General features: G+C 46.0%; 1 protein-coding gene across 1 annotated transcript in view; it reads left to right on the forward strand.

The window, feature by feature from the left end:
* GAS2L1 (growth arrest specific 2 like 1) overlaps nt 1–18,707 on the forward strand; it is a 32,777-nt gene extending 14,070 nt beyond the window's left edge. Inside the window, exons 3-6 of the mRNA XM_060685168.2 lie at nt 4,494–4,601; nt 12,131–12,227; nt 13,331–13,700; nt 15,083–18,707. Coding sequence (XP_060541151.2) covers nt 4,494–4,601; nt 12,131–12,227; nt 13,331–13,700; nt 15,083–16,718 — 2,211 coding nt within the window. The 3' untranslated portion in view covers nt 16,719–18,707. The remainder of the gene's footprint in view (nt 1–4,493; nt 4,602–12,130; nt 12,228–13,330; nt 13,701–15,082) is intronic.
* Nucleotides 18,708–19,215: the final 508 nt, after the last annotated feature.

A 19,215-nucleotide genomic window follows, 5' to 3' on the forward strand; every position in this document is an offset into this window, starting at 1 on the left:
ATCGTCGGGTCACCAATTCAAGCCACACGAGGCCAGGTGTGCCCTTTTCTCAGGGATTCTGCAGAGGCAAATGGGTTTTCCCCCCGTTGGGGATGCTGGACTCAAGTTGACAGGGGCTGAACGTGGCCGAAGAGCAAGAAGCAGAAGTTGGTATCTCCTCTTGAGAGGCCGCTGGGGCTCTCTGAGCTTGGTGGGTTTTTTGCTGACGTTTCATGACCCAATCTAGGTAACATCATCAGGGCTAGCACTGATGGTGTGACTTAGTTTGGATCATGGTACGTCTGCAAGGAAACCAGCAAGCTCAGAGAACACCAAGGACTCCACAATCCTCCTCCTCCTCCCCATCCTTCTTCCCCTCCTCCTCCTCCTCCTCCTCTTCCTCCTCCTCTTCCACCTCTTCCTCCTCCTCTTCCTCCTCTTCTTCTTCCTCCTCCTCCTCTTCCTCTTCCTCCTCCTCTTCCTCTTCCACCTCTTCCTCCTCCTCTTCCTCTTCCTCCTCTTCCTCCTCCTCTTCCTCTTAATTTGTCTTGTTTTAATTTGTCTGGGCCAAAATGATTTAATTTGATTTTAACTGGTTTTTTAAATTTTTGTATTTATGTATTTTATTGCTTGGCTGTTCACCGCCCTGAGTCCTTCGGGAGTAGGGCGGTATACAAATCAAATAAAACTAAAAACTAAAACTAAACTCTTCCTCCTCCTCTTCCTCCTCCTCCTCCTCTCCCTCCTCGTCCCCGCCAACCCCATTCCCTTCTAGCACTGATAATGTTACTTAATTTGGTCATGAAACAACCACAAGAAAACAATCAAGCTCAGAGAGCACCAAGAATCCCACTGTCCTCCTCCTCCTCCTCCTTTCCCTCCTCCTCCTCTTCCTCCTCCTCCTCTCCCTCCTCCTCCCCGCCAACCCCATTCCCTTCTAGCACTGATGAAGTTACCTAGTTTTGTCATGAAACGACCGCAAGAAAACAATCAAAAGAAAAGCACCAACCTCAGAGAGCCCCAAGGACCCCCTTCATTTCAACCCTGAGCTCCAAATATTTTCCTTTACTGGTCTCCCAGAATTCCCCAGCCATCTGGGGCGGACTTCATCTCCCAGAATTCCACGCTAGGTAGGGATTTCTGGGAGTTGAAGTCCACCTGTCTTAAAGTGGACACGGATTTAGGACAACACGCGTGGACTTTGCCGTCTCCCTCCCTCCGCCCTAACTCAATATTTCTTGGATCAGCCCAGACAGTTTTTTTTTTCCCCCTTGTGTTGGGCATCTATGAATGCACCAAATGTGGAAAAATTAAGTTGCTTTCTTTCCTTTCCCTCTTTCAAATCAACAGGGGGGGAAAAAAAACCCCAAAAACTTTTCCTTTGTTTTCTGTTTCCTCTGCTCGTAAAAAAAAAAAAACCTCTCCCAAACTTGGAAAATTCCGCTGATCAATTTTGTTCCATCCAAGGGGAGGGGAAGGGAAAAAGAAAAAAAAAAAAAAGGAAAATTGTTCCTTTTCCCACCGGGAACTTGCTTTTCTCCTTTGTGCCTGCTTTCAAAAACAATGACCTCACTTTCCCCGAGTCTCCAGGTAGTAGTTTTAAGGGAGGCCGACTAATAAAACCCAATAATTGAATCCTGGAATTGGCAAAGAGGCGAGAATAATCTTACGTAAACACTGGAAGTGGCTGATAACCATAGACCCATAGCTCTGGGCCCTTTTGGAAAGAAATTTTTCAACAAGCAACGTTAATTAAGCAATAAATACTTGAGCGAGCAAATTTTTCACAAGGTGTTTTCATTCTTGCTGTTGTTATTATTATTATGGATGAATGCAGAGGCTGAAGGTGACACCCTGGAAAATAATAATAATAATAATAATAATAATAATAATAATAATAATAATAATAATAATAATCCAATACTTGAAAAGTATTGAAGGCAAAACTGACCAGAAACTAACTTGGAACTGGTTAAGATCAGGAGTACTGAAAAAAGAAACTGAAAGCTTTATTTTGGCAGCTCAAGAACAAGCCCTAGCCACAAACTGTATGAAGGCAAAAATTCAACATGTTACCACCAACAGCAAATGCCGCCTCTGCAATGAGAAAGATGAGACAGTCGACCACCTGATCAGTGGGTGCAGCAAAATTTCAAACTGACTACCTACAACGCCATGACCGCGTTGCTAAGATCATTCACTGGAAATTGTGCCAGAAGTTTGGATTTGAGTACAGCAAAAACCACTGGGAACATCAGGTTGAGAAAGTTTTAGAGAATGAGAAACTCAAGATCTTGTGGGACTTTAGGATTCAGACTGACAGGCACTTGGTCCACAACACACCTGACATAACAATAGTTGAAAAGAAAAAAGTATGGTTCATTGACATTGCAATACCTGGTGATGCACGGATTGAAGATAAGCAGCAAGAAAAAATCACAAAGTACCGGGACTTGCAAATTGAAGTTGAGCGACTGTGGAAAAAGAAATCGTGTGTTGTCCCGATTGTAAGCAATACCCAAAGGGCTACCCCGCTATTTAGAAATTCTAAATTTGCCGGACTTGAACATTTTGACTCTACAAAAAACCACCTTACTCGGAACAGCTTACATCCTCCGACGATACCTTAACAGTTCCTAGGTCCTTGGTTAAGACTCGAGCTGCTGAGCTATTAACCAGCCTCAAAGGCTGTGAATCTCACTAAAGATTAACCAATAAATAATAATAATCATAATAATAATAAAAAAGAACTTGTGATTTATGGGTTTGGAGATTAGAAGAGCTGACAATGGGAAGAAGGAAGTGATGATATCAGCTTAGAGAGAGAAGATAATATACACATAAATGCATGTATAAGTGCTGTAAAAAAAGAAAAGGATTAAAAGCCGTTTCAATACCACTGGGTTTTTTTCTTTCTTTCTTTCTCGTTCTTTACATCTTTTAGAATTAGAATGAATGAGCTGGAAGGGACCTTGGAGGTCATCTAATCCAGCTCCCTGCTCAAGCCAAATTTATATACATCTTTTAACTGTATTTTAATATTTGTATTTGATGTTTTTATTTGTCTGTTCACCGCCCTGAGTCCTCAGGGAGAAGGGCGGTATACAAATTCAAAATAAAATAAAATAAAAATAAAAAGCAGGAGACCTTAGACCAGGAGTCAGCAACCTGCGGCTCTGGAGCCGCTTTGTGGCTCTTTCGCCTCTCTGCTGCGGCTCCGTCACTCAAAATATGCGTCACAACCGCCAATGTGCGACACCCGCCGGCACGCGATTTATTGAGCTTTTCGGTAACCATCGATACAATCCAAGAAAAGAAAAGTTTCAGAAGAAAACAGAATGTTTAATTCGACTACCTATGCTAGTTTTTGTGGCCGCTCAAGAAATAGTCAGGCACGGGAAGGGTTTTTGTGGCTCCCGGTGTTTTCTTTTCTGTGGGAAACGGGTCCGAATGGCTCTTTGAGTGTTTAAGGTTGCAGACCCCTGACCTATACTATTTCAAACATGTGGCTGTCCAGTCTCTTCTTAAAAGACTCCAGTGATGGAGCACCCCACAACTTCTGGTGGCCAGCTGTTCCACTGGTTGATTGTCCTCACCGTTAGGAAGTTTCTCCTTACTTACAGGTTGCTTCTCTCTTTGATTAGTTTCCATCCATTGTTTCTTGTCCTGCCCATCTATTTTTGTCTTTATCAATTTTTGCTTGCTTGTCACGTTCTGGATTTTTCCAAATTGGTATTGTTTTTATTCTGTTAATTTTATTTTATTTTTTTAAAAAAGTTGACACCCGTGGAGAATTTTGTACAAACAGTCCTCGACTTACGGCCACAATTGATCCCAATGTTTCGGTTGCCGAGGGAGACGTTGGTTCAGTGAGTTCCCCCCCTCCCCGTTTTACGACCTTTCTCTCCACCGTTGTTAAGTGGAATCACAGCAGTTCCTAAGTCCCACACGGTTGTTATAAGTGAATCTGGCTTCCCACATTGATTTGGCTCGTCGGGAAAGGTCGCAAAAGGAGAACATGTGACCGGTGGTAGGTTGCTCTTGGTTCTGTCCGGTTCTATAGAACCGGTAGTAAAACTGGCAGGAGGCTCCGCCCACCTATTGGAACACGTGACCGTGGGGGGAATCCTGCAACGGTCGTAAGTGTGAAAAACAGTCATAAGTCGCTTTTTCCCAGCGCCAATGAAACCAGCGGTGGGTTTCAGAAATGCTTACCACCGGTTCGCCCCCTTGCTCAGGCGCCTTCCGTCCATGCGCTCAGCCTTCTGCGCATGTCCCCGGCCTCAAAAATGTAGCTAAATAGAATGTCTTCCCGCCGGGGTGAGTGGGCGGCCCCACCCGCAGTCGCCGCTACCGGTTTGCCCAAACCGCTCCGAACCGGCTGAATACCACTCTGCTTTGAATGGGCTGCTAAACGAACTGTTGTTAAGTCGAATACTACCTATTTGCAGCCCAATTTAACCGGTTTGTTTTGCCTCTGTTTCTCCAACCATGTTTGTTTTCTTCCTTTCCAGGTAAGAGAAATCCTGGGCCATTGTACCTGCCCGTCCCAGTTTCCCATGGTCAAAGTCTCGGAGGGCAAATACCAAGTCGGAGACTCCAACGCGCTCATCTTCGTCCGAGTAAGATCGCCTGCGACTACTCTCTCTCTCTCTCTTTCTGCCCCTTTCCCCATCGTTCTGACCCTCATTTTTCTTAATTCTGTCTTGGATTCAGAGGTGGGGCGAAACTCCGCGTGCCTCTCACGGCCTGCTCGCTCGCTCTTGCTGCCATCCTGCAACTACAACGCCCATCCTCCTCAGCTAGCCAGGCTGGCTTCTCCAAAGCAAAGCCAGCCCCCTTTTACCTAGGAGATGGAATCAGAAAAGTGCTTTTTTTTTTTTCCCAAGAGGCAACTGGAGTTTTTTCTTTGAAGACGTTTCACTTCTCATCCAAGAAGCTTCTTCAGCTCTGACTGGATGGTGAGGAATGGAAGGATTGATACTCCTTGCAGACAGTTGGTCATTTGCATCCTGTTGAGGCCACTTGGAGGTTTCTCTGTGTCCTCAGGATCACCTGAGTGGTGCAAATGGGTGGGGAGCTTTGGAATTGCTGAAAGGACGATGTTGATGATGTCATATCCCTCCCCCTCTCTTGAGGGAGGGCATAGATGGCCTCTTTGAGCCCTCTTTCAAACCAGCAGTCCACTGGTGGCCTCAACGACTCCCTAAAAGGATGCAAATGACCAGCTGTCTGCAAGGAGTATAAATCCTTCCGTTACCACCCCTTCAAACTTCTAATTTCTGTTTAGAAATTATCCTAGTCCAATGATTCTCGACCTTAGCAACTTTAAGACGGGTGGACTTCAATTCCCAGAATTCCCCAGCCAGAAAAAAACTTGTTTAGGCAGCCTGGAAAATCACAAGAGATGGTCAGTTCCAGATCAATAAATCTTCCATTTTCTGCCTATTCCTCTCCTTGGTAGTGCATTGAAAAAAAACAAAAAACCATATTATAATTTGACCGAAGTCCAAACTGTCCTTGAAATGCTTCCGGATCTGTTCTGAGATGAATCTTTTGCAATTGAAAATGACAACAACAAACTATCATTGTTCGGTTTATTTGTTTCGGGTTTTTTCAGCGCCCGAGGCTGTTCTTTCCTTGTCTCTTTTCGTTCTGCCTCGCCCTGAAATCTCCTTCCGCAAAATCTCCTTCCCGCAGATCTCCAAATAGTTTTTTTTTTCCCCAGCCGTCAGACATAATTGACATAAATATTTCATTACAGAAATAATAATAAAGAATGGGAAGCACGAATCCATAAATTGAGGCAGATCGTAGTTAATTCAATGCCGGGAATTGGAAGGCAACATTAAGACGGTCTTGTTTTTTTTAATACGCGTGGACGCTTCTTAAAATACAGATAGTCCTCGACGTACAACAATCCACTTAGTGTCCGTTTGACGTTACAACGGCACTGGAAAAAGTGACTTAAGGCCATTTTCACATCGATGACTGCGATCAACCTCCAAGCGGCCTCAACGCCTCCCGAAAAAGAAATGCAGATGACCAGCTGTCTGCAAGGAATATAAATCCTTCCCTTTTACCCACCATCCAGTCAGAACTGATGAAGCTTCCCGGAGGAGAAGCGAAACGTCTTCAAAGAAAAAAGCAAGAAAGTTTCAAGTGCCTCTTGAAAAAAAAAAAAAAAAGCACCTAGATAGAGGAAGACAGGATAACCTGAGATTTTCTTCCATGCTTCCTCCTATATTTTTTTTATAAATATAGGATTTTTTAAAAATAAAATCCTATATTTTTATAGGAAAAACAATATATTATTATAAATATAAGATTTTTTAAATAAAATGCTATATCTTTATAGGAAAATATATATAAATATTTTTATAAATATAGGATTTTTAAAATAAAATGCTATATTTTTATAGGGAAAAAATATATATAAATATTATTATAAATATAGGATTTTTTAAATAAAATGCTATATTTTTATAGGAAAATATATATATAAATATTTTTTATAAATATAGGATTTTTTAAATAAAATGCTATATTTTTATAGGAATATATATATATTTTATAGGAATATATATATATATTATAGGAATATATATATATATATATTTATAAATATAGGCTTTTTTAAATAAAATGCTATATTTTTATAGGAAAATATATATATTTTATAGGAATATATATATATTATAGGAATATATATATATATTTATAAATATAGGCTTTTTAAAATAAAATGCTATATTTTTATAGGAAAATATATATATTTTATAGGAATATATATATATATTATAGGAATATATATATATATATATATATATATATTTATAAATATAGGCTTTTTTAAATAAAATGCTATATTTTTATAGGAAAAAATATATATAAATCTTTTTATAAGTATAGGATTTTTTAAAATAAAATGCTATATTTTACAGAAAAAAATATATAAATATGTATATAAATATAGGCTTTTTTTTTTAAATAAAAAAAATCACGGTATACGGGGAAATAAAGGAGGCAGCTGTGCTCATTTTCACATGGCCGACAAACAGCAGGAAACAGATGTTTCTAGCAAAGCATCTGCAGAAGGTTAATGAACCCTTTTTGCAAAAGCCGTCCTTCATTATGTGGCTGTTTGAGCCACCCAGCAATTCAGGCAAATAGAGACTCTTTCCAGCTGTTTTAGGAAGGGGAGGGGGCTGCATTCTGCATTTATGCCACGCTGCCTACCCCTTCCCCCCCCAAAATCCCCCACCCCTTCGGAATTAGAAGAGTTTTCTTCCAGAAATATACAGCATGGGCCAAAGGCAGCCAGGGCCACGTAATCAAAACCTTGTTGTTCCACCACCAATGTAAAGATTTTAATTGGCTTTAAATATGGGATTTTAAATTTGCGGGTTTTTTTATAATTGAGCCAATTATTTAATAATTTTAATTACTTTTAAATTTCCGCCGTGCTCTTAAGACTCTCCTATTCCAGCAAACCGGCCTGGCCTAATTTTCTCCCCTGTTTTAAAATTCTTTTAAATCGAAATTTTAATCTGTTTTAAATTATTGGGATTTTTTTAATTGTCTCGGGCTAAATTATTTAATCTGGTTTTCATTATGTTTCTTTAACTTTTGTATCTATGTATCTGTGCCTGTTCACTGCCCTGAGTCCTTCGGGAATAGGGCGGTATATAAATCTAATAAAACAAATAAATAAATAAATAAATAAATAAATAAATAAATAAATAAATAAATAAAATTGGCAAAACCGGAGAAGGCGAAGGAGCTGAGCAGCACCGGAGAGTCTGGGCAAGCATTACCAGCCACGTCAGAGCCACGGATCATCTGACACAGATTTATTTAAGCCGGGGAGTTGAAGGGAGGGAGGGGGGAACTACTAGGGAAGGGAACCGGGGTTGACCCAGAGCAACGGGGGGAGAAATCAGGCCAGGGCTGAAGAGCCTGATCCTTGGATGGGTTTTAAAAGCTCTCTGCCTTATTCGTGGCCTGATTCTCAGGTCAGCCGTGGCAATCCCTCTCCTTTTTTTCGTTGCAAAAATCCATTGCTTTCTTCGGTCTTTGCAGCCTGGCGGAGTCCCCCTGCCCCCCCCAAAAAGGGGGGGTTGCTTCATCCCCTCCCCCTCCCCCATGTCTATTGCACAATTCCAGCCACAGTTTTGATTTTACACACACACACACACACACACACACACACACACACACAGACACACCCTGGACCTTCCTACAGCTCTATTTTTGCACCACCTAAGCCTGTGCGTTTGCAGAGAGATTTATTTATTTATTTATTTTGGCCCCTTGCAAAGATCTCGAACTGAGATTCGTTAAGACGCAGGCGGGTTCTGGGGAAGGCCGGCTTGGAAAGATTAAGCTGTGCAGGCTGTGGACGAGAGGAGTTGTAGTCCAGCCCATCTGGCTGGGGCCAGGTGGAGGAAAGTTGGATGATGGGGTGGGGAGGGGTGTGTTCCTTGGTGTTTTTCTGAGCTTGGTGGTTTTCTTGCAGGTATTTCCTTAGCACTGATGATGTTACTTAGGAGGGTGAGGAGACGTCTGCAAGAAAAGCAGCAGACTCAGAGAACACCAAGGACCTCACAGTTGTCCTCCTCCCTACCTCCTTCTCTTAAAGCCCGCTCCTTTCTATTACTGATGATGTTATCTAGTAGGGTAATGAAATGTCTGCAAGAAAAACACCAAGCTCAGAGACCGCCAATTACCCCGCAATTCAACCCTGAGCTACAAATGTTCTCTTCTAAAGTTGGTTTACCCCAGTGGTGGGATTCATCCGGTTCGCACCGATTCTGGAGAACCGGTTGTTAACTTTCTAAGCAGTTCGGAGAACCGGTTTTTGGAAAAAAATCTTTTGTTTTTTTTTTCCCACTTTACAGGGCTAATCCTGTAAGGAAGGCAGGGAGGAAACATTCTGGTGGTGTTTCTAGCCTAATCTTTATCGCCCTGCTTACAAGAAACTGCCTCTAGGGTTAACCCTTATTACATTGTAACAGCTAAGGCGAAGCGCCCGTCGACGTGAGTGACGTTGAGTTGGCCACGCCCACTCAGTCACATGACCACCGAGCCACGCCTACCCAGCTGGTTCATTAGGGCAGAGAACCGGTTGTTAAATTATTTGAATCCCACCACTGGTTTACCCCCATTCAGATGCTCAACAAGCCCCATTGCTAGCGTTTTCTGGCTTTACCTAGGGAGATCGGGCGCCCAACGGAGCACAGGTCGAACACAGGACCCATAAGCATCCCGCCTGATGGAGCCATTATGGAATTTTGGAAGGAATGGAAGGACGTGTGCTCAGCTCATGTTTCCAGGAAACATGCGCGGGAAACACAGCGAGAGATGCCCTGTTTCGACCGACCCCAACTCCATTTTGAAACGAAGCGCCTGGCATGCACATTTCCCATCGAAAAGCGCCTGTTTCTGCAGGGCTGCTAAACTGCCGCCAGGATTTCTAGATTTGATAAAAAGCCTCACAACCTCTCCGTGTTAATAATAATAATAAGAAGAAGAAGAATTTTATTTCTATACCGCCCTTCTCCCGAAGGACTCAGGGCGGTGTACAGCCTATTAAAAGCACAAGACAAACATCAATTAAAATAATTTAAAATTATTAAATAATTCGGCTCAGTTTAAAACCCCAGAAATTTAAAACACCCAATTTAAAATTACTATGTTGATAGCCCGGCCTGGCGGAACAACAGGGTCTTGAGTGCACAGCGAAATACCCGGAGGTCAGAGATCTTACGCACTTCCGGGGGCAATTCATTCCACAGGGCTGGGGCTCCCACAGAGAAGGCCCTCCCCCTGGGTGTCGCCAGCCGACATAACTTGGCCGATGGCACCCTGAGGAGCCCCTCTCTGTGGGAGCGAACTGGCCGATGGGAGGCTATTGGTGGCAGAAGTCGGTCTCGAAGGTACCCGGGTCCTATGCCATGGAGCGCTTTAAAGGTGGTGACCAACACCTTGAATCGCACCCGGAAGACCACTGGGAGCCAGTGCAGCTCGCGCAGGAGGGGTGTTGTGCATGCCTTAAATCTTGGCGTTCAGGATGTTGCTGGGACATCGTTTTTTTAATCGCCACTCGGAAAGCAAGGGCCTGTGAGATCCAGAAGGCTTGGCAATCGCTTCAATGGCCAGTTTTATCCTCTCTCTCCGCTTCCCCGGGCTTTCAGATTAAATTTCCTAAGCCCTTAAGATCAAAGTGAAATTTGCATGGCGGATGGAAGAGGTTTTGAACGACAAATTCTCATTCATTACGATGGCGGAGGATGTTTGGGTTTGTTTGATTTTTTGCAGTTTTAAGGAAGGCTGCAAACTCATCCCTGAAGTCCGAGCGCGAAAAGAGCTAGGATAAAAATAAAAATAAAAGTCATCACGTAAAATAATCTCCTGTCCTTTCATGTTATCCCAAGGGGGATTGTTGTCCTGTTGTACGTTGCTTAATGATAGAGCTGGCTTTTTTTAAGATAGGTTTACACCACCAGCTGCTGCTGTTTGATAGCGTGTGCCAGGCGAGCGAGGACAAAGCTCTAAAATGGAGAGATTTGGGACGGTGATTATCTATTTTTTTTTTAATTTGATTTATATGCCGCCCTTCTCCGGAGACTCAGGGCGGCTTACAATGCGTTAAGCAATGGCCTTCATACTTTTGTATATTTTATACAAAGTCAGCTTATTGCCCCCACAATCTGGGTCCTCATTTTACCTACCTTAGAAAGGATGGAAGGCTGAGTCAACCTTGAGCCTTGGCAAGATTCGAACCTGCAGTAATTGCAGGCAGCTGGTCTTAATAACCAGCTTAATAACAGGGTGCCTTAGACCACTGTACTACCAAGGCTATTTAAAGAAGAGCACCAAAATTGCAATCTTTATCCTTTAGGTTTTGCAACCAAACCTTATTATTTCCCTTGGCAAGGAGTTCCAAAGTCGACAAGCAGCCATTGGGGGTTGGGGGGGGCAAATGTTCCACGAATAGTCCTCAGAATATACAGGTAGTCCTCAATTTACGGCCAATGATTGATCCAAACGTTTCTATCGTTAAAGCCAGGCAGTTGAATCAGTGAGCTTTGCCCCGTTTTACGACTTTCCTTGCCGCGGTCGTTAAGTGATAAGGTTGTTAAGTGAATCCGGCTTCCCCGTCATCTTTGTCACAAAAGGGGATCACGTGACCCCGGCCGGGACACTGCAACTGTCATAAATGTGAGTCGGTTGGATCACGTGATTGTGGGGATGCTGAAACATTCGTCCATGTGAAAAAAAAGATAGTAAGTCGTAGTTTTCAGGAAGTCTATCAGCGAAAACGCTTCGTTTTCGGCTGTGACGTCCTCCTGCAACCCTCTGCCAGAGGAAACGGAGCTCGGGAGGGCTGTGCAGACCGGACCTTCGCTGTTTCCAGGTCGGTCCTGGAAAAGTACCGTCGCCTTGAGTAAGGACAGGACCAGTGCTGGTATTCAGCCAGTTCTATCCAGTTCGGGCGAATCTGTAGCGGCGGCTGTGGGAGGCTCCGCCCACCTGCCCGGACATCATCACGTCCCGTTTTTGATGCTCTGTGCATGCGTGGAAGGCAGACTCGCATTTGCGAACCGGTAGCGAAGGTAAGTGAATACTACCCCTGGGCAGGACCCAACAAAATTCAACTCAAGTTTTATGATATCAGCGGAAATGAGAACACACAACTCCTTGTTATAAACCTGCGTTGTTTTTTTTTCCTGCTCCGGTACATTTATTTATTATTATTGATTTATCATATTTGTATACCGCCCTACTCCCGGAGGATTCAGGGCGGTGAACAGCCAAGATAAAAATACAAATAACATACAAAAGTTAAAAACTATTAAAAATAGATTAAATAATTTGGGCTCAAAAAACAATTTAAGACATCCAATTTATGTAAAACATTTAAAACCCAATTTAAAAGGGAGAGTTAGGCCAGACCAGCTTGTTGGAATAAAAACGTTTTTAGGGCGCGGCGGAAGATGCGTAAGTCTTGGATCCTCCGTATCTCCGGGGGGGAGCTGGACACAAGATTGGGTAAAACCGGACTGTCATTTGGTCCAGCGCTGGTCCTCAAAGCAACGTCCAAAATGGCGTCATTGGAAGATGTTATTTTCATTTGATTTCTTCCTAGGTTCTCCGCAGTCACGTGATGGTGCGAGTAGGAGGCGGCTGGGACACGTTGGAGCACTACCTGGATAAGCACGATCCGTGCCGGTGTACCTCCATCTGTAAGTACCGGGGAGGGGGGGAGAGAAAGGGCGGGGGGGGGGGGGCTTGGCACCAGGAAAGGAATGCAAGTGTCATGCATGGAGAATCAGGGTCCATACTGTTGTTATGAAAAACTTTCCTTCCAGGTGTAAAGCACGTGTAAAAATTCCGTGCTGCGATTTTAGTTTACAGTGTTATAAAAGAGCCCAGTTCATGCGCTCTCGTGTATCCCCAAGGAGTTAACTTGGAAGCTTTCTGTGAGAAGAAGGCAACAGGAAACAATATTCATCCAAAAAAAATGACATAATTAAAAGGTGGCTTCCAACTTGGAGACTCAAGCAGGATGGCTGGTTGAGTTGCAGCATTGCAATGGCGCCCCCTGGTGGTTTGTAGCCATCAGCCATTTGTTTATATATTATTATTATTATTATTATTATTATTATTATTATTATTATTATTATTATTATTATGCCATATCCATCATCGGACAAGATAGATAGATAGATAGATAGATAGATAGATAGATAGATAGATAGATATAGAGGATAGATAGATAGATAGATATAGAGGATAGATAGATGATAGATAGATAGATAGATAGATAGATAGATAGATAGATAGATAGATAGATAGATATAGAGGATAGATAGATAGATAGATAAATAGATAGATGATAGATATAGATATAGAGGATAGATAGATAGATATAGAGGATAGATAGATAGATGATAGATAGATAGATATAGAGATAGATAGATAGATGATAGATAGATGATAGATAGATGATAGATAGATAGATATAGAGGATAGATAGATAGATAGATGATAGATAGATATAGAGGATAGATAGATAGATAGATGATAGATAGATGATAGATAGATAGATAGATATAGAGGATAGATAGATAGATAGATATAGAGGATAGATAGATAGATGATAGATAGATAGATAGATAGATAGATAGATAGATAGATAGATAGATAGATAGATATGAGCACATCTATTCCCACCTGTTGATTTTATACATCCAATGTTCTTCTGTTATTTTTCAAGCCACCTGCCATCTCTCGAACCCGTGCCGGATGATTTATTTGGATATTCTTTCTCGGGTTTTTTTTGCAGCTCACCGTCTGACCCAGAGTCGCGGGCTCGGCTTCTCTCCTCAGAAGACGAGCGGTCTGGCCAGTCCCCAGGCAAACAGCCCCACCGCTCAGCGTCGGGCTGAAACTACGGGTCTACATCATAAAGTCTCCGAGACCCACCACTTGGGGGAGAAACGGCTCTTGGCTGGAGCAGGGGAACCGACTCACCCCAAAGGAAACCGTCCCGGCCCTCCCACCAAGAGGTCTGGGACGGCTACCCCACCGAGGCAGGGATCGCTAGCTCCACCAAGTGGAAAATGTAGCGGGTCAGGACAGAGGGGTGCCAGCCCTCTGAGGGGGTGCCCATCCCAAAGCCACCAGGAGACGGGAGATTCCCATCTTTCAGTCAGGTAAGAAGTGACGAAAGGGGTTGTTGCATCTTGAAGGCCAGGATAAAGTTCTCGTCATAAGTTTGTTGGGAGAAATGTCCTTCTGGGTTCAGAAAGATGCTGTAGAAACATGGTGGTTGATTGGAAAGATGGTTTTTAATGGTGGAAAAACAGTCCAGCTGGCTTTTGAAAAAACACTTTTGAGACAACTATGACCTGGATGACTGTTAGAAATTATGTTTATATATAGCACTACAGATCAAACAGTGTACAGTCACCATGTGCTTTACTGCTTAACTGTTTTAACTGTAACAGGAAACAGGAAACTTTTCTTTCAACAAAAGGACATTAAATATATACCCGTGATGGCGAACCTATGGCACGTGTGTCACAGGTGGCATGCCGAGCCATATCTGTGGGCACGCGAGCGTTGCCCTAGCTCAGCTCCAGTACGTATGCACGCGCTGGCCAGCTGATTTTCAGGCCTTCCGGAAGTCGGGAAATGGGCCATTTCCAGCCTCTGGAGGGCCTGGAGGGGGATGGGGAAGGCCGTTTTCACCCTCCCCAGGCTCCTAGTAAGCCTCTGGAGCCTGGGGAGGGCAAAAAACAGGCCTATCGGGCCCACCGTGCCATCGTGTGCCAAAAGCGGGGAAGCACGGGGGGGTTGTGTGCGCATGCACGGGGCACATTGAATTATGGGTGTGGGCACGTGCGGACGCACCCCCCGCGCTCTCCCGCTTTTGGCACGCGACAGCAAAAAGGTTAGCCATCACTGATATATACCATGGATCCCAACTGCCATCTACTGGCTGAACGTTACTGTAGTTGTTGCATAAAAATACAAGGAAACTGTACGCCAAGACCGAGAATCTCCATAGACACACAAGCCTTAAAAGTTTCCAAGTTTGGAGACCCCTGGCCTAGACAGAGAGCAGAAGAGAAGTTGAAGCCACCCCCGAGGCAGGTGTTGGGAAAACAGAAGAGCAGCCAAGGATGACTCACTCGAAGCACAGAAGCAGGATAAGGCAGGGAGGCCGCCCGACGTGATGACAGATTTTTTTCCAGACTGCTTTCTGAGCCAGAGCTATGAGTAAGGAAAGCTGAGAAGGCTCTCCTGGTTATCTATTCCACTAATTGCTCCGTAATGGACTTTAAGTGGAAAGGGCGGAGTAGACAGAAAAACATAACAGGAGGTTGAAAGAGACTAGGAGCCCAATGTTATGAAAAAATCAGAAAGTTCTCCCTGGTTTGTCTGGAAAGGAGCTTCCAGATTCCTCCTGATTTTTTTATTTTTTGTTTGCTGCTGTAAAATAGAAATAAATGTAGGAATCAGAAAAAAAGAAACTTAAATCCAGAGAGCAAAAGGGTAAAGTGTTTGAAAGGCTGCCGTTTCTTTCTTGCAGGAACCCCAGAGCTCGGCGTCTTTCCGGAGACAGCGATTCCTCCTCCTCCTCCTCTAGGCACAGTGCCAGCTTGGGAAGGAAGCGGAACGAAGATGCCAGCCTGGCACTCAGGAAGGAAGCTGGGAGGCGCATCTCCGAGGGCCCAGCCTCCCAGCTCCACGCCAGTCCCAAACGGCCGCCAACCAGCCGGAGTCAGTCGCGAGACCGTCTCAGCTTGCCGAAAACCGTGGCGGTGCCTAGGAAGGTTGAGCCAGAAGAGCGGGGCCGCCCTCGCGTGACAAGTCGGCCCACCAAGCCTGGACCGCAGAGCCCTCGTCCCCGGGCCCGCAGCCAGGGAAGGCCTGGAGGAGAGCCCGTGCTGCTTATCAGCCGAGCAAAGGATGGACAGCATTCCTGGACACGAGCTGACGAGCCCAAGGAGAACGCCGGGGGCTCTGGAAGAAGCACCCCCAGGACCAAGAGCCCGGCAAGGGGTCACCTGACCCCGGTGGGTTCCCGAAGCCCTGCCCCCACCAAGCGCAGGGGTTCCCTGCCCGCCACAAAAATGGCCAATCCTGCCATCCGAATGCCTCCGCCGGGCCCAGGACGTCAGCGCCAGCCCTGCTTGTCCGGACAACGTGGGACCGTGAGGCAGCCCCATTTGGGGGAGAGCGGGCCTTCCAGGCAGTCCGATGATACTTTAGGAGAAGAGTTGGAGGTGACGGCACAGGTTTTCCGCACCCCGCTACGCCTCGATCCGAGCCAGGAGCAGCAGCTCTACCGGCGTCTGGAGGAAGAATTCCTGGCCAACTCTCAAATGATGGGTTTGGAAATGGACGAAGAGCTGGATCCGGGCAGCCAGGCCTGCAATGGCGCCCGGCTCTTGCCCATGAATCCAGACCAAGGGACTGCTGACTCCGCCTACTGCTCCTCCAGCTCATCCTCTTCCTCCCTCAACGTCTTCAGCAAATATGGTCTCCAACCCGAGGAGTCCAAGCGGAAGGCAGCCCACCAGATGACTGGAGGTTCCGAGCTGGTGGATTTTCACAATGGCTCGACGGAGGCTTCCGAGCTCTGGGACTCAACCGGTTCCCGTGAGCGAAGGAGCCGCTGGAGGAAACCCATGCTTTCGAGCTCGTCGGATGAAAGCAACTGCTACCTGGGCCTCAACGATGTCCAGGAAGTCCAGGAAGGTCTAGAGCTAGCCGAGACTCTGGTGGATAGCCCCTGGGCCACTGGGGAGCTGGTCCCTTCCCACACAGAGCAGGAATCCTCCCTCCAGGATGGCCTGGAGACCCTCGGCACATCCCCCTCGGCTCCTGTCCTGGAAGAAGTCGTGCTCCGTCCCCAGTCGTCCTTGAGGAAGCCCGACCGCGTGCCTTCCATCTACAAACTGAAGCTGCGTCCGCAAATTAAACCTCGCGCCGACTCCCAACCGGACAAGACTCCGTCAAAAATCCCCACTCCCTTCAACTACAAGGCTTCTGGAACCCAGAAGGCTCCGACAGGAAGCGCCTCTTCCAAGGACAGCCCAACCAGAGGTCTATCCGAGCGCCGGGGCTGGGCGGCCTTCCACAACATCTTCTCCTCCTCCTTCGGGGATTGTCCTGGGGGTTCGGTGGAATCTGGTGTGGCTGATGAAGGAGCTTGGGCCTAGGCACCGGTGGATAGCACCCACCTACGTCTCCTCCCCCCTGTATCCGCTTCTGTGGTCCGGCCCTGTCTTTCCAGCTGCTTCTTTGGACCTCTTCCCAATGTGACTTTGTCATATGCTGCTGTGCAGAAGAGAGTTTTATTTTTGGGTGGTGGGAGGAGACGGGAACGGGGAGACGGGACATAGGAGAAAGCCTTGGATTGCAAAAGGGGATCCGTCCTTCTGTATTTTATTTTTGGAGCGTGAGGCTGGAAGACGGCAGAGCTTAAATTGCAGTATCAGGAGGTTGGAGCTCAGGGTGTGTGCGTGTGTGCGTTGTTGGGGCTGCGTATGTGTGAAAGGCTTGTATGGGGACGTCCTTTAACACTGGATACTAAAGGGAGCATCAGGGTTAATATTCACTCCCTTGGTCAATCACTGTCCAGCTTCTGCCATCTTGATATTTCCGTAGCCATCTGAGTTCAGCACAAGCAGTCCTTGATTTACGACTATAGAAACCACAACCTCTGTCACTAAGTGATATGGTTGGTAAGTGAGTCATATCCAATTTTATTACCTGTTTCCCCGCGGTCGTTAAACAAATCCACTTGTCCCTATTAACTTCCTCAGAATCTCCCCGACAGTCTCAAACAATCACATGACATCACCTCCCCCGGATGCTGCAACCACCGTAAACATACTTCAGGTGCCAAGCACCTGAAGTTTGATCACGGGCAGTGGTGAAATCCTACCGGTTTATACCGGTTCGGGCAAACCGGTAGTAATAAAAGCTACCAGTTCGGGCAAACCATTAGTAAAAAAATGCAACCAATTCGTCCGACTTCGGTATTTCCGACGATCAGCTGTGTCGCACGATTTATATTCGCTAGTCAGCAGGAAATCCTGCTGTCTAGCGAATATAAATCACGCGGCACAGCTGTTCCCCCCCTCACTGTTTTACTTACCTTCAAACAGCTCCTTTTTCTATGCAAAGTGCACATTTGGTGCACTCTGCGCATGTGCGCAGGGTGCATCTGGCACGCACTGCACATGTGTGGGCAGAAAATCGGTAGCAATCTGCGGAGGATTTCACCACTGATCACGGGGCAGTCGTAAGTGCGAGATTCCATTGTAGGTCACGATTTTCAGTGCCATACTATGCTAGCAAGGTGACAGGCCACTGTTTTCGGGAACAGGGTTTTCAAAAGCAAAAAGGACGGCGACTTTGATTGCAGTTGCCATCTTGATTTTTTTATTTTTTTACTTCTTCCCTCCCCACCCCCCAGTATTGGCCCCAGTCCTTCAGCCAGAGACGTGGCATGGAAGGAGCATTCAACTACGTCAGGATTTGGGAAAGGAAATGTTGCGTCAGGGCGTCGTGTAACGGGTACAGTCGCGCCTCTCGTCTTCTACACACACCCCTTTCTTGCGCGCGAGGCTGCACAGAATTGGAAGAGTGCCTTATGGGGTGGGCTTGGTTGTGGGGGTGGGGGTGGGGGCGGGAGAGGGGAATGCCGAAGGAGTGGCTGGAGAGAGTGATTGGACTCCAGTTTTGTGGGTCCGAATTGGAGTTGTGGATTCACACACAACAGACACTGAGTGGCCCACGGTGAAGCGTCTCTTAAAAGGGAGAAGTTGCGTAGACGTTTGTGGGAACTGGACCGAAAGGGGGAACCCCCCAATTCTTCAAGGCACAATCGTTGCATGTGGCAAAACGTCGGTCGTGCGAGCGGGAAAGTGTGGACGAGGGAGGGAGGGAAGAATGCTGAAGTCTTTGCACGTGAATTTCTCTTCGGCAGGGGCCCTCTCGGCCTTCGTGACAACCCCACCCCCACCCCCGGATCAGTGGATGGAGGTCTGTTGAATAAATCTATGCATATTTATATAAAGTAATAGGGAGCCTTGCCTCGCTCTCCCCCCGTAGAGTGCCTGCTATCCAACCCCGTGAATGTAGCTGATTAAACCGACCTGCAAGTCCCTGAATCCAGACAGTAAAGACTGACACATCCTCTGCTTTTGGCGCTGGCCCCCTTTTTTTGTGTCTCTGTGTGTGTGTAAATAGGTGTGTTAGTACGGAGGTACGCGGTGCTGCGGATCAGAAAAGTGCACAGATTTTGGTGGGGTGGAGTGGTGGCCATCTTTTCTTTGGTCTCCCTCTCCTTTCCTTCCTCCCTCCCTTCCTTGTGGTTAGAATGCAGTACTGCAGGCTAGCTCACTGCCAGCAGTTCGATCCTGACCAGCTCAAGGTTAACTCAACCTTCCTTCCTTCCTTCCTCCCTCCCTCCCTCCCTCCCTTCTTTGTGGTTAGAGTGCAGTACTGCAGGCTAGCTCACTGCCAGCAGTTTGATCCTGACTGGCTCAAGGTTAACTCAGCCTTCCTTCCTTCCTTTTCTTCCTTCCTTCCTCCCTCCCTCCCTCCCTCCCTTCCTTGTGGTTAGAGTGCAGTACTGCAGGTTAGCTCACTGCCAGCAGTTCGATCCTGACTGGCTCAAGGTTAACTCGACCTTCCTTCTTTCCTTCC

The sequence above is a fragment of the Pantherophis guttatus genome, chromosome 17, assembly GCF_059756535.1.
Source record: "Pantherophis guttatus breed Tessera chromosome 17, ASM5975653v1, whole genome shotgun sequence".
Taxonomy (NCBI): domain Eukaryota; kingdom Metazoa; phylum Chordata; class Lepidosauria; order Squamata; family Colubridae; genus Pantherophis; species Pantherophis guttatus.